Source organism: Python bivittatus, unplaced genomic scaffold (genome assembly GCF_059951505.1).
Source record: "Python bivittatus isolate LINGU-HERP-01145 unplaced genomic scaffold, Pbiv_v1 ctg000430_np1212, whole genome shotgun sequence".
Lineage (NCBI taxonomy): Eukaryota > Metazoa > Chordata > Lepidosauria > Squamata > Pythonidae > Python > Python bivittatus.
This window is the reverse complement of record NW_028277071.1, coordinates 179501-195686: the sequence shown is the minus strand read 5'-3', so window position 1 is coordinate 195686 and position 16186 is coordinate 179501. Positions and strand designations below refer to the sequence as shown.

The window sequence follows — 16186 nt, the reverse complement described above, 5'->3', positions numbered from 1 at the left end:
TCCTAATTATCAATTCTAAAAATCACAAGTTCATGTTTTCTTTCTCCAGCAAAAAGCCCATAAGGGGTTTCCAGTCCCTAACAAATGTAAGAGTTGATCTTTCTTTGAGCCAACAAGTTAATTTTGCCACTAATACTTTTATTCTTTATTTTAAATTCAAGTCCATTTTTATCCTGAGGGTACATATCTACATTTCCTTATGAAAGCAGTAACACCTCTCCACCCTGCTAGAATTCTGAGATGGATGTCTACAAGGCATTAAAAAAGGACTTCCATAGAAGTGGGAACCTCTTCAGGCATGCGTGTATAAAGCAAGAATCACATGAAACATACTTGGGTTGGTCAAAACACAGTTCATAGAGTATTCATAAATCAATACACTAGTTTATTGATACCAAGTAGATGACCAACCACTGAGTTATATTACAGGAGACAGCAGAATAAAGAACTCAAAACTTATGGTCAGTTACGTTTAGAATAAGAAATTGTAATGGAGCATTTTTACAGAGCCACACACCATCTTAGAAAATCCTCTTCATTTTAGTTACTGCTTTCCATGGAGTTGTTTTGAAATCACTGTGTGTGTCAATAAAACGGGTTAATGTGGATATAGGACTTGGACGCAGGAGAGACAATTTTTTATTTAATTGGATGTCTCAGTAAGTTGAACGCTTCAAGTACCTAGAGATAGTTTATGTATAAGCATGGTTACACCTGTGAGATGGGAAGCTCAGGTGAAAAAGGCTTTGGGTCTGAAGGCAGAAGAGATGATCTGAATTATGGTATCTATAAACCCAGAGGAACCCCACATAGTAGCTGCAATATATATTAGACATACAAATTCAGTATATTATTACATGCAAAATGTTGACGTTTGGCATAACCTAGTCATGGAGAATTCATAGATTCATACACAAGTTTGTTGAAGTCAAATGAGTAACCAGCCTCTGAGTTATAAGACAGCAAATGGAGAAGCAAGGAAATCTTACTCAATAACTCAAATCTTATCATCAGTTCTGTTTAGAAGTAGTGGGTTGCAAGATTTTTAAAGAGTCCTACGCCATCTTAAAAATTCATCTTCTTTTTGGTTACTGTTTTCCGTAGAGCTGCTTTGAAGTCACTGTTCCGGATGGTGTAGATGAAAGGGTTTAACATGGGGATGAAACTTGTGTGCACAAGTGATACCACTTTGTTGAGTTGAGGATCGCCCTGAGTTGAAGGCCTCAGGTACATAAACATAAGTACTGTATAAAAAATGGTTACAACAGCGAGATGGGAGGCACAGGTGAAAAAGGCTTTGGACCGCCCGGTGGCAGAAGGGATCTGAATTATAGTGTATATAATACGCACATATGAAATCAGTGAAAACCCAAATGACCCCCACATGATAGTGACACCATATAGGGTACCTACTAATTCGATCAAAGTGGTATCAGCACAAGCCAGTTGCAAGACTGGACCAACGTCACAAAAAAAGTGATCAATAACATTATTTCCACAGTATGGGAAGGTCCACAGCACTACAGACTGAGGAAATATTAGCCCAAATGCACCCAGCCAGGCTAACAAAGCGAGATTGCGACACAGTCCGTGGGTCATAATGGTCTGATAATGTAAAGGCTTGCAAATGGCTATATAGCGGTCAAAAGACATGATAGTAAGGGTGATGAACTGGACCCCCACTGTTGTGAAGACCATGAATCCTTGAGCCAGACAACAGGCAAGGCAGATGGTGTTTTTGCCAGAGAAACTATTGGCTACCATCTTTGGTATCTCTGCTGTGGTGGAACAAATCTCAGCCATGGAGAAGTTGAGCAGGAAGAAGTACATTGGAGTATGGAGCATGGGTTCCACAGAAACAATTATGATTATTAAGGAGTGTCCCATAATTGATAGAAGATACATCAGTAGTAGGACAATATAAAATGCCATGTTCAATCCATAATCAGAAAATCCCAGAAGAATAAATTCATTTAAAACCGTAGCATTTGACATCATCTTTTTTTTTTTTTCTAAAAGAACAGCAATAGCATAGGGAAATAAGTTTATTTGGCTGAACTAGGGTAGATTGGATAACACTGAGCTGGATTTCTGAACGGTTTAATTTGTTTCCCTCACAGTCTTTATTAATTACTGGAATTAATTACTAGAAGACAGGAAGCATCCTTCGCCGGAGACTGTCTGCATCTCCTAAATTTTGGGATGTGCAGAGAGGTGAGAAATTGCTTGGTTTCATTTTATTTTTACTTTACTTTATAGATTGTTTTAAAATTTACCTTTTCCTTCAGAGCACATTGAAACATTCTAAAACTGCATTTTGTTTGTTTTTAAATCTAATGCGGAAAAAATAAAACTGACAGACTTGCATCATTACATCAAACCTGCGTCAGCATTGAAGAGAAAGAGAAAGCTTGCATATTGTAGCTATTTTTTAAATGAAAGTTCTGGTAGAATTAAACAGCATGGGGTTTGAATAAATGATTAGAAAATATACAACTGAGAGATAGATAGATAGATAGATAGATAGATAGATAGATAGATAGATAGATAGATAGATAGATAGATAGATGACAGAGAGAACTCTATTAAGAAAGGAAAATTAGAGTGGCAAAAGCTAGAAGGATTTTGAAGAGTTACGGGGGATACATCTAGACAGGTATTTGCAATTTGTTAAGAACTACATTAATTTCTTCCTTCTTCCCTATGGAAAAAAAATATATATTCCATGTTTTGCATTTTATAAGAAATGTACCTCTGCACATGAGATAAAAATAAATGTAAAATAATATAAATATAAAAGAAACATTATGCAACTTAATAATGGAAACTCAGGAGACTGCAGATGACCATGATGATCTAATGTCACGTAATCATGATCTGAAGGTAATACAATTTCTCTTATGAAAATATTTTTCCCCAAAACTCTGTAACACTTATGAAATCTGGAAATATTTTGAACAGAAGAATAAAGAAGAAATACCCTGGATGACAAAGGTGTTGGATCCATCTTCTGAAATCCATCAGAAGGGTTGGAAAGTTCCCCTACATGAAATCCAAGAAAACTGATGCTAGCTATCTTCCACAGCATTGAGGTGGATGTCACTAATTCTTCATGAAAGTGACCTACGCAAGTGTAGGTTGTCTTCTAACAGCAGCTGGAATGGGAAGGTTCAGTTTCCCTGTTTAAGGGACACCCCGCCCCCAGTATTTGCCCACTAAGATGAAAGTCTAAAGTATCCTGTGAATATGGGAATACCTGCCTGAGGACAAGGGGATTGCACCCCAAACCAGTCTGCTTGAAATGAGTTACAATTGTTTCTTCAGAGAAACTCAAAATGCTTAATGATTGCATTATGAAAAAGAAGGGCGAACATAGAGGAAAAATGTTTATGCAAAGCCAATTTCATCAGTCTTGTTTCATTAAAGTTCCAACAAATCCAGAACACAAACCTTGCATCAGCCACTTAAAAACATTTGAATGTGTCCTTATTAAAAATAAATCATCTGCACACAGAATTCTTCATTTGGATGAAGAGAAAGCATCAAATATGTTGACAAAATGGTTTTGGAGCAAAATGCATCAATATTCACATATGTCTTCTCCAAGCCCCTCAGATTCAGTGCCATACAAGATTTCCAGTGTATTGAAAACTAAGCCAAAGAACATACCTTTTTATCACTTCCACACCAATTCTGAGATAACGTTTAGGACAATTAATGGGGATATGAATTTTGTTCATTCAATTTGACAAGATGCTTCCCTCCCCGCTTAGGTCTTTCTTGCTGATAGCTCAAAGATTTCTTAGGAGGCCCCTGAGCACCATATAAATCTCCCTGGGCCAATCTAAGAACACTAATTAATCTCGGAAAGTTTTGTGCACAAAGTTATTAAGATATGTGTCCATTTGTGTGTGTGCCTGTAAGTACCCTTCTGTGTATACACACACACATAGTCAGGATGTAAATATATATTGATATATTTCTCTATTAAAATAACAATTCTTTGGAAAAGTATGACAGTTCATCTAAAAATATAAACATTTAATTATCCAGTTTTTTTCGGGGGGGAGATAAATTTGCTGGCAGATCACTTTTATAGATGTTTTCTTCTTTGTATTACTTTGCCCTAACAGCCTTCCTATAATATTATTCATTGGATTCCCATGATGGCCTCTTATGAAATCCTTGACTTTTATCAACTGGCAATATTCTAAATTTTTTGTAACAATTCAGACATGGTTTAAAATATTTGATTTCCAGGTGACTGGCAATGAGGACTTTTGATGAAGCCATTGCAGAAAATGGTGAATTTCTTCAGTTGTGATGGCATCTCTTAAGGGATATTTCTCTCTCTCTCTCTCTCTCTCTCTCTCTCTCTCTCTCTCTCTCTCTCTCTCTCTCTCTCTCTCTCTCTCTCTCTCTCAGGTTCCATGGAAACAGCTATGATTATTAAGGAATTTCCCGTCAGTGACAGAAGGTACATCAGTAGCGGAAAAGTTTAAAATCCGATATTCAATTGATGAAATTCAGAAAATCCCAGAAGAAAAAATTCAGTGAAACATGTAGCATTCGACGTCTTGTTATTTCCTAAAAAATGATAGTAATTGATGGAAACATGATTGTTTGTTGGTTAAGGAAGGAACAAGCGATAAATAATGAGGGATTGAAGCAAACGTTAATTTGCACAGTTTTCGAAAGAATGGTTGAACTGAACTACTGTGCATAGTATTCCCCAGTATTTCTGAATTGTTTCACTGTCCCCTCCCTGGTCCAACTCATCCATGTTTCATTTATTGGCTGACTTTTGGAAATGTCATAAGACTGAGACAGCCTGTAGCCACTGAATTTGGGAACTGGAGAGAGGACGAAAACCACGTGGCTCATGTTTTGATAAGGACCTCTGGGTATTCAGTTTTCCTCTAAATTGTATGGATATGATTTCCTCATATAGTATAATGATTATTTAAGTCTTTGTTTGTTTATATTTTGCAACTTATCAGCTGCTTGGAGTCCGAATGATTGAAGCTACATAAAAGACTGGCTGGAGGGACGGAGCTATGTTTAAAACTCAGAAAGGAAGGTTGACCAGGTTGAAAGGAGAAAGGCCACCCTGAGGAATCCTGAGGGGAGGAGGTGATGGTGGTGATCCAAGTAAGAGAACTTCTGAGCTTACATTATAATATCTTGATTCAGACCCAAACCAAGCCTAATGGTATCATCAGAGAATTCAGAATCAGGGGCATTTGCAGTGATGTCATTAGCTTCCAAACGGCAGACACACTTGGTTGATCAAAGGACCCTTTTTTAGCAGGTATCAACTGCCTGGCATGCATACGCGCACTTGCACACACACACACACACACACACACACACACAGACAGACAAGGAGCAGGACTTTGCTTGTCTGGTTGTACCCACCGCGTTGAAACCAGTGGCTGTTGCTATGGATAATTCCATTCAAAAGTCTTAATCAGGGAACTACCTCACTGAGGTCTAGTTTGGAAAACTGGCTGCTTATGAGCCAAGATGTTTGAAGAACAGAAATGAAAGACAACTTGAGCAAACAATAGACATAACCATCTTGAAGACCGGTTCAAGACATTTGGAACTCTAAGGCAAAAGGGAGAAAAGTGTCCCCTTCTATGGCACATGGAGAACAAGCCTGAACGGGGGAGTAGGGTTTATTTCACTAATAGGTGTACACTTCTCCCCAAAAACTGATCACTACAAACTAGCAGAGTGCTCTTCAGCAAGAAAGAGGAGAGCTAGAAGGATCGTGGAAAATATACGCAGCTGAGGGTTGGAACATTGGGTTGTACGAATTCTTAGAGCTTGGGTTTTCATTGGCAGATGTTTCATCCCCACATCTTAAGGGATAGGATCTTGAAGAACAAAGGTTTGTTGATGAGGTGTGGAATGTACAGTTGCCTGTTCTACATTACCTTAAAAAAAGGTAAAAAAAAAGAATAGCTCCTGGTTCCCCAGTTGTAGCTCTAGGATGGAGATCTGCAATGCATAAAAGGTAGATATATATAAGGTATTCTGTTTAGGGGAAGAAGTGGTGGGAATGCAAGACTTTTAATGCACCATCTTAGAAACTCTTCTTTGTTTTTGTCACTATTTTCCATAGAGCTGCTTGGAAATCAGTGTTCCGGATGGTGTAGATGAAAGGGTTTAACATGGGGATGAAACTTGTGTGCACAAGAGACAACATTTTATTTAGTTGGATGTCCCCATGAGTTGAAGGCCTCAGGTACATAAACATAAGTACTGCGTAAAAAATGGTTACAACAGCGAGATGGGAGGCACAGGTGACAAAGGCTTTGGACTGCCTGGTGGCAGAAGGGATCCGAATTATAGTGAATATAATGTGCACATATGAAACCAGGGAAACCCCAAAGGAACCCCACATTATAGTGGCACCATAGAGGAACCCTATTAGCTCAATCACCCTTGTATCAGCACAAGCCAACTGCAAAACTGGACCAACGTCACAAAAGAAGTGGTCAATGACTCTGCGCCCACAGTACGGGTAAGACCACACTACTAATGATTGAGGCAGTATTAGTCCAAATGCACCCAACCAAGCCAGCAAAGACAGACTGAGACAGAGCCCACTAGTCATAATGGTCTGATAATGTAAAGGTTTGCAGATGGCTACGTAGCGGTCGAAAGACATGATTGTGAGGGTGATGAACTCCACAGCTCCCATGGTGAAGACCATGAAAATTTGGGCCATGCAGCATGCAAAGCAGATGGTGTTTTTTCCAGAGAAGCCATTGACCAGCATCTTTGGAATCTCTGTTGTTGTGATACAAATCTCAGCCATGGAGAAGTTGAGGAGGAAGATGTACATTGGAGTATGGAGCATGGGTTCCATGGAAACAACTATGATTATTAAGGAATTTCCCATAAGTGACAGAAGGTACATCAGTAGCAGAAAAATATAAAATCCCATATTCAATTGATGAAAGTCAGAAAATCCCAGAAGAATAAATTCAGTGAAACATGTAGCATTCGACATCTTGTTCTTTCCTAAAAAATGAGAGTAATTTATGAAAACATGATTGTTTGTTGGTTAAAGAAGGAACAAGGGATAAATAATGAGGGATTGAAGCAAACATTAATTTGGACAATTTTCGAAAGAATGGTTGAACTGAACTACTGTGCATAGTATTCCCTGGTATTTCTGAATTGTTTAAATGTCCCCTTCCTGGTCCAACTCATACATGTTTCATTTGTTGGCTGACTTTTGGAAATGTCATAAGACTGAGACAGCCTGTAGCCACTGAATTTGGTAACTGGAGTGAGGACGAAAACCACGTGGCTCATGTTTTGATAAGGACCTATGGGCATTCAGTTTTCCTCTAAATCATATGGATATGGTTTCCTCTGAATCTTATGAATTATGATAACTGAAACCTGATAGGATATGGGAAATTGATAAGGGATCATTGGAGGAAACCATGTGCAGGATTCATAAGAACTGAATTAATTTCTCCCCCATCCCTACTAAACAAATTCACAGACCACATTAGTAATTAGTTGTATCTCTATTTGAGTATGTAGTTTAAGGCGAACATTATTCAGTTTAATGCTAAAAGGGCAATAGCAGAGATAGGACAGCTAAGATCCCACAGTACAGATTAGCATTTTGAAGGAAGGGCTATACATAGAGGAAGAAGAGATGCGTCAGATCCCAAAGCTTTTGGATCTACCTCCTATAATCTCTAGTAAGGTCGGTAAGACTCTGTACTCAGAATCTGATAACTGCTACTTGTTGTTTCCGTCAAAACTGAGTTCCGTCAAAACCCTAACCCTAACCCACCCTCTAAGGTGAACATTTAAAGTATCCTCTGAACATGGAGATAACTACTGGAGGACCACATGATTACAGCCCCAAACCAGTTTGTTGAAAACACATTCGCTTTCTCAGACAAACTGAAGTTGATGAATGATTGTACTATTTAAAAGAAGGGAGAACATGAAGGCATGGATAAAGAACCTCTACTAAAACCCCATTTAATTGGAATTATTTCATTAAGATTCCAACAAATCCATACCACAACTTGGAACACTACTTTGTTCAATGCTCCCTCATTAAAAATAAACCATTTTCACATAGTATAAATAGAAATAGATCATTTGCAAGGAGACAAAATTACAGCATCCTTCCAGCATCAAATATGTAGAGGAAATGTTGTTTTTCCCAAAAAACTTAAACATACAGATGATCTCTTCCCCTAGCCCAGCTCTAAAAAAAATATCACTCGGGTTCAGTAGCACACAAAGTTGACAACAAAGCCAAAGAACACACCTTTTCAGCAGCATACACATCTATTCTGAGATAGCATTCGGTAGGTTTAAGATAGATATGAGTTTTGTTCCTTAAGTTTGGATAAGGTTCTTTTTTCTTCTGACTTTCTTGCACGTACCTCAAGGACTTCTTAGAAGGCCTCTGAGGGTTACATGGATGTACCCATGCCAATTTAAGAAAACTAATTAATCTTGAGAAAATGTATGTCTATGTCTCAGGTTGCATCTTTTCTCTCTCTCTCTCTCTCTCTCACACACACACACACAGACACACACACACAGAGACACATTTCTTTCTCTTTCTCTGTAGTGTCTCTATCTGTAACATCTCTATCACTTCTGTGTCTATCTCTGCCTCTACCTATACAGCTAGAGTATACTTTGTATAATACTCCTTGACGACCATATATTTTCCATCATGAACTTTGAAAGATGAGCCTATGTGATTGAATAGATAAATAAATATTTGTTGTTGTTGCTGTCGTTATACATATATTGTTGATGGCTCTGGAGTGACTCGGAAGAGTTACAGCAGATCAATAGTACTGAAAAATAGAACAGCTTCATATTCTTGGGTCTTGTTCATTCATTTGCTTCATGGTAATGTCTTGTATTAAAAGTACTGTTAACAATACAAGTTTACAAAAGCTTGGCGTTTCATCTAAAGTTCATCTAAAAAAAATAAACATTTAATTATCCAGTTTTTTTCGGGGGGGAGATAATTTTGCTGGCAGATCATTGTATCACTTTTGTAGATGTTGTATTCTGTGTATTACTTTGCACTAACAGCCTTCCTATAATATTATTCATTGGATTCCCATGATGGCCTCTTATGAAATCCTTGACTTTTATCGTCTGGCAATATCCTAAATTTTGTGCAACAATTCAGACATTATTTAAAATATTTGATTTTCATGTCACTGGCAATGGGGACTTTTGTTGAATCCGTTGGAGAAAATGGTGAATTTCTTCAGTTGTGATGGCATCTCTTAAGGGATATCGCTATCTATCTATCTATCTATCTATCTATCTATCTATCTATCTATCTATCTATCTATCTATCTATCTATCTATCTATCTATCTATCTATCTATCTATCATCTCCTTCTAATCCCTATGAAACCCAACATGTGTTCTGGAGGAACTGATGGTGTATGGAGATCTAAAGGAAGCTGCCCCCTTTATACAAATAAAAATCCACTCACTCTTCATGATATGTAAAGAAAGTTAGATACTAATGGAAGCTGCATGTTCTTGGCTTTTCATAAAGCAGAATAGGGGAATCAGAATTTATATCTCTTCTATAATGTACCTGAAATGCCCCTTTTCCTACTTTTATTTTCAACATGTCTCCAACACCTAAACTCAAAAAGCTTTCTATAGATAAAGCATTGACTTTTTGAGGTGTGTGAGGGTTTGGGGAGGGTGAGGTAGGGTACCAACTATGATCTCCTGTGTATTGTTGAAGGCTTTCACAGCTGGAATACAATGGCTGATGTGGGTCTTCTGGGCTTTGTGGCCGTGTTCTGGAAGTTTTGGTTCCTAACGTTTCGCCAGCATCTGTGACCGGCATCTTCAGAGGACAGGAGCGCAGATAGGAGCAGTTCCCTCTGTGCCCGTCTGTACTCCTGTCCTCTGAAGATGCAGGTCACAGATGCTGGCGAAACGTTAGGAACCAAAACTTCCAGAACATGGCCACATAGCCCGGAAGACCCACATCAGCCATATGATCTCCTGTCTTCAGAGTTCCTGTTCATCAACAGATCAGCACTTATGTGGATCCCCAAGTCCAATGTCAATTTTCAGTCTGAATTCTCTAACATTCTCTAATTTTAGGTCACTATTGGAACACTTCTGGTGCATTAGATTTAGATCTCATTAGCTGCCACCAACCTGTCCAATGTTCAGAAATGATCTATGCTTTGCCCTGAACAATCTTTTTGGCCTAATAGACTCATCTGGAATGCTGAGATTGTTATGGAATTTTGTTAAATATGTGGTCACATGAAGAGGGGTGGCACCTGTCTATTGCAACATTGCCACCATGGGCATCAAGCCAACCATTTACCTTAATCCTCTATAATTCTTCAGGATGGGCCCTCTTCTGAATTATGAAAGACTTTCCATTATATATTCGTTGACATGTGACTGGTAAGTAAGAATAGCAGTCTTTATTGCAAACTTTGTTCAATTATTATCCAATTATTATCCAATCTTCCAATTATTACAGTATATTTAATATGACTCCCCAATCCAAGAGAATTTATTCAAGCTAAAACTGAACGTGGATCAACAATCTTATTATCAATAGAGGTGAATGTGTGTAGCTCAGGGTTGAACTACGGAGTCCTTGTGGTTCTCTGAGCTTGGTTCTTTACTTACAAATGTTTCATTACCCAGCTAGGTAACATCTTCAGTGCTAAAATGGGATGGGGTTTGCTCTCTATTTATGTGCTATGGTCTACCTTGCCAGTACTGGTGGAGCTGGGGGTTTTGTTTTGCTCCTCTGGTAGTTCCTTGATTGGCATATGTTTGCTGCTTGATTGTGTGCCTGGCGGTAACTTTTGCTTATCTGGGTGATGATTGCTGGTGATGATTGCTGGTGATTGATTGCTGGTGAGGCGATCTTCAGGCCTTTTGTCTCTTTTGAACAGTATTTAGATGCTGTTAATCTCTATGTGTCTGTTAATTTCTGCCTTGTCTGAATACCAGCCTTCCAAGAATTCTCTTGCATATTTCGATTTAGCTTGGTCTAAGATCCTGAGTTTCCCAGTTAAAACTATGGTTGAGTCTGTCCATGTGCTGTGAGATTAAGGAGTTTTCATCATGTCTTCTGACTGCTAGTTGGTGCTCATGGATGTGCTGTGCTAGTCTTCTGCCTGTCTGAAGACATGATGAAAACTCCTTCATCTCACAAGACATGGACAGACTCAGCCATAGTTTCAACTGGGAAACTGAACATCCTAGACCAAGCTAAATCCAAAAATGCCAGGGAATTCCTGGAAGCTTGGCATTCAAACAAATCAACCATCAAGAGACACAGAGAGATAAACAACATTGGCACACCATTCAAAAGAGACAATAAAAACCGTAAAAAGGAAACAAAAAGACCAGAACACATCCCCTCCAGCAGCCAACACCCAGAGAAGCAGGGATTAACACCAGATGAACAGTCAGGCAGAAAACAATACCCTAATCAAGGAACTACCAAGGAGAAAATCACACCTCCACCAACACTGGCAGGACAAGCTACTGTATACAAACAGGGAGAAAACCCCACACTTATTCACACTGATGATGTTACTTAATTGGGTAATGAAATGTTTGCAAGCAAATAACCAAGCTAAGAGAGCACCAAAGACTACAAAGTGAATAATCTCTCTGCTGTGATGTTTATCCACATTCTTCAGGATAATCTCTACCTCCTCAACTTAACTGCAGCAAAACAAAGCTTAACCATATATTTAGCCCTAGAATTAACTAGCTTCACAGTAACCCAAGACATGAAAAAAAAGGGGACTGGGATATATATTGGTATCAAAATCTACATAATCCTGAATTAGGTGCATGTTCACTCACTTTGAGGGCAAGAACATCAATTCGTTTCAGTGTATCTTTGAAGACTTCCTTTACTTTCTCATTCCGAAGTGTATATATGAATGGATTCAGCAAAGGTGTTACCACAGTGTGAAGCAGGGCCACACCTTTGTAGAAACCAGAGGAATGGATTTTCTCTGGCAGAAGGTACATGAAAATGGAACATCCATAAAAAACCGAAGCCAAAGTAATGTGAGCAACACAGGTGGAAAATGCCTTTTGTCGGCCAGTTGAAGATGGAATGCGTAGGATGGTGGCAATGATGTACAAGTAAGACACTGAGGTTAGGAGAAGTGAACACAGGACAATAAGGGCTGTTGATGCATAGCTCAACCATTTCAGTATGGTTGTGTCCTTACAGGCCAGCCTGAGCACAGGAATGATATCACAGTAGAAGTGGTTAATAATACTGGGACCACAGAATGGGGTAACATAAAGGATGATTGCTGAGGCAAGGACTGAGAAGAATGCCCCTGTCCAAGTGCCAGCAGCAAGCTGGAATGTGAACCAACCACTCATGATGACAGAATATCTCAAGGGGTTACAGATGGCTACGTAGCGATCAAAGGCCATGATAGCTACCAGAAAGTAATCTGAAGTTCCCAGGAAAAATAGAAATATATCTGGATCATGCAACCCATGAAGGAAATAACTTTCCTCTCTGTGATTATATTGAACATCATTTGGGGAATAATGGTAGAGGTGAAGCAAAGTCCTGAGAAGGAGAGGTTACCCAGAAGCCAATACATGGGAGTGTGGAGTCGATAATCTTTCCACACAAAGAAGATAATCAGAAAATTCCCAGTTAATATTAACATATAGGTCACTGCTATGATCAGGAACACAAGAACCTTGAATTTCTGGATGCCAGGAAAACCTATTAAAATGAATTCTTTCACTATGCTGTGATTTTCAGACCTCATGCTTTCTTTTTATTTGAAGTCCACTGGAATAAAAGAAGACAAATTAATTTGGTGTCGTGTTATTCAAAATCAAGAATAGCAAAGTCATAATTTTTAAGCTAGGGAAATTTGCCTTCCCTGGATTCAGCTTTATGCTGAGTCAAAACATTGAGAAATTACATTTCCTCATTAAAACAGCATCTTTGAGTACGGCTACTATACATTGACAAGCACATCTGAGCTAACATTAATGATGAGTCTAAACATGCGTTATTTAATATTTCCAATAAAATAATACAATATTTTAATTCTTTCAGGAATCAGAATATAAGTACTTACACTGCCCTTTGAGAGTTGGGATGCGGTTTTTGTCACAAATCAGACTTAATCAATTCAGAGAAAGGATAAGATAGTGGAGAACAAGGGTGGAGGTATATCCCTAATACATTTTTGGAGTGGTGAGATTTACTTTACTAATTTATGATTTGATTGATAGCTCATTCCACTTTTCTTCTCCCCTTTTTTCTTGTTTAATCATATATATATCATGTATACACACACACACACACACACACACACAAACATACACATACTTACAAAAAGAATATTGAAATGTTCTTTCAGGTGTCTAACACCATCCAATGGTAAACTTTAGTGAGTTCTGTTTTCCAGAAATTTGGTTTCCCCAGAAGGTACAGATATGCTGGTGTATAGACTGAACTAGTTAGTCTGAACTGGGCGAACTAAAGATGAAGCAGACATATAAGTGGAGAGGACAAAAAACCAGGAATCTCGTCTAAAAGATTCATTCAGGGTGGTAGATAAGAAGGAAACAAGTTGTTAAGGAAACAAAGGAAAAAATGTCACCTGAACCAGACAAAGGAAGTTGGGCCTCAACACATGGGACTCCCCCACCCCCCACCGCCCAAATCCCATCAACAGCTACCAGACATGTAAATTAAAAAGTACTGCTAGTGTTGTGAATCAACAAAGCAAGGACTTTTGGAGATAAAAGGGGTCCTGAAGCCCACCCCCTCTTTGAGTTGTCTTTGGATCCAGCCTCAACAGGCTGTGAATGTATGAGTGACCATAAGCCAAACCTGGGAGCATCTATAGTGCTGGAAAACATGGGAAATAAAAACATGTCACTACTGAGACAAGTCTTCAAATGATTATCAAGCAACATGTTTGTGACTATTTAGACAGGCATTCTACAATTCTCAGGAGCCAGCATAATTCTATTCTATAATTCTATTCTCAGGAGTGGAATTTTGTCCCAGCGTTCATAATTTTATTTGTTCTACCAGAGATTTACGAGGTTCAAACCCTCTACTGGGAATTGAACTCACAGCTTTAGATGACCATATACATTGCATTAGTTTTAGGAGTTATGGAGGACTTGGCAATCAGTGGTTACTGAAAGGAATATCTAGAAGAATATACTGTCCACTTTCTCTTAAGTTCTCAGAAAAAGAGATAGAGATGTTATATTACGTCATGCCCCCATGTATGGTTTTTAAATAGTTTCCACCATACTTCTTGGAGGGGGGGGGGAATTTCTCTAATTTTACACAATGTAAACCACATACATGATGTATAAGGTAATATTATCTCTGTATCTCTCTCCTTTCAGAGCTTAAGGGAAAGTGAACTGTATGTACCATTCTGAGAATCTGTAAAAAGCGTGAGGTGGTTTACAGTCAAATTTACAAACAACAATAAAACATGGATATTAAAAGAAAGCCTGTGAGAGAAAATATCATTGAGGCATCAGTGATGTAGTTAGTAGGGACCCCTCAAATAATAGTAGTAAGAGGAATACTCCTACTAATAATCGTAGTTCTTACAGCCATGGTCATAGCATTGATTAGATTTATACTCTGACTTTCCTACAGGAATTTAGGCAGTTCATTTTCTCCTGAAATTGTTTTCCACAACTACAAGCCTTTCAAGTTGGACCTTTTGAAGAGGGCAGATGGCTCCAAATCCATTAGTGAGCTTCCATTGTTGTGGAAGGTCTTAGTCTAAGTCTAATTTCCTTGGTCTCACTCCAATCTCTTAAGTATGTTTATCTACAACTGTTAAAGAGTACAACAGGGGGTGGGAAAGAGCTATCCTTCCCTCAGAAGAAATCTAATTGATTTTGGAGTTTTTCATACTTTGAGCAGAAAGATCTAAAAAGGCTGATTAGCGTGTTTGGCTGAAGAGCTTAGAAATACACCCACAGTCTTCCTTAACAGGGCTGGGTTTCCCAATCTAGGGAGCATGGGTGTATATTCACTTTTACAATCTTACCTTCTACTTTTGGATCTTCATCCTAAATTTCTGAAGATTTCAAAGACCAATTGGGCAATATCTCCCCATAAAGTCAATTTATTTTCCAAGCTGTTGACAATATTGGGAAGATTGGGCTTGTATATATTAAATATAAATATAATTGGAAGGATCATGGTGTGAAGTAGATAGGCGTTGAATTTCACCATCCCAAAATAAATGCCAAGATCTTTGGATGCAGATATATTCAAATGAGAGACAATCTAAAACTCAGCTGACTTGTACAGCTTTAATATGAGGTATACTCATGTAAACAGTATATGTACAATAAAACTTGGCAATATTGTTAGAAAAATGGACAAGCTACTCATCTCTTTTCCATTTTATAACGCTTTCAAATGACCTGGTATATCATTTAGCCATAACATACCTATGAAACCTGAAAGATGAAATCTTCTATAGAAGAATTTCCTCCATGAGGGAGATTAGTTGCTGATGGTGATGGAGAAACCAAGCAGAGTTACAGCAGATTAGTAAGACTGAAAAACAGAGGAGCATAACCTCTGTTCAGAGCATGGTTCATTAGTGAACCTATGTGACAATGACTTTTTCATAAAAAAAAAAAAATACTGCAGCAACAAATTATTATAAAATCCCAAACTGGGCCAAGTGTTAACATCTGGGAATGGAGGTAAACTAATCAGTTAGGGACTTCTTGGGAGATGGTCTGGGGAACTGGGTTGGTGCTGAGCCAAGGCTAAGGAAGAACACAAAATATAACTTGAAGAAATATAGACGTCACCACCAGTAAGACTACCTGAAGCCATTTTAGAGCAAGATTGTACCCCTTACTATTCCACACGGAAAAGCAAACTTCCAGTGTTTGGACTTTATTTTGCTACTTACAGTGTGATCAACCCCTTCACAAAATCAATGCCTTAAGCTACTTAAATACTGTCATTTGAAATCTGGTTGCTCTCATCCGAGTTATGCCAGGAGATGGGAAAGAGAAAAATCCCTTCAAATCCTTTCAACCACAAAGTTCATGTTGTTCTTCGGACACTAAAGTAATTTGCATGGAAGGCAGTGATCTGTGA

The 16186-nt window shown here is 38.4% G+C and overlaps 1 protein-coding gene and 1 pseudogene across 1 annotated transcript; both read right to left on the bottom strand.

Annotated features, from left to right (window-relative positions):
• Positions 1-1065: 1065 nt before the first annotated feature.
• On the bottom strand, positions 1066-1995 carry LOC103060201 (olfactory receptor 6X1-like). Its single transcript, XM_007445116.1, has one exon. It carries the CDS (start codon positions 1993-1995, stop codon positions 1066-1068), a length of 930 nt encoding a protein of 309 aa, XP_007445178.1.
• Positions 1996-11853: 9858 nt separating this feature from the next.
• On the bottom strand, positions 11854-12836 carry LOC103058745 (olfactory receptor 6M1-like; annotated as a pseudogene).
• Positions 12837-16186: the final 3350 nt, after the last annotated feature.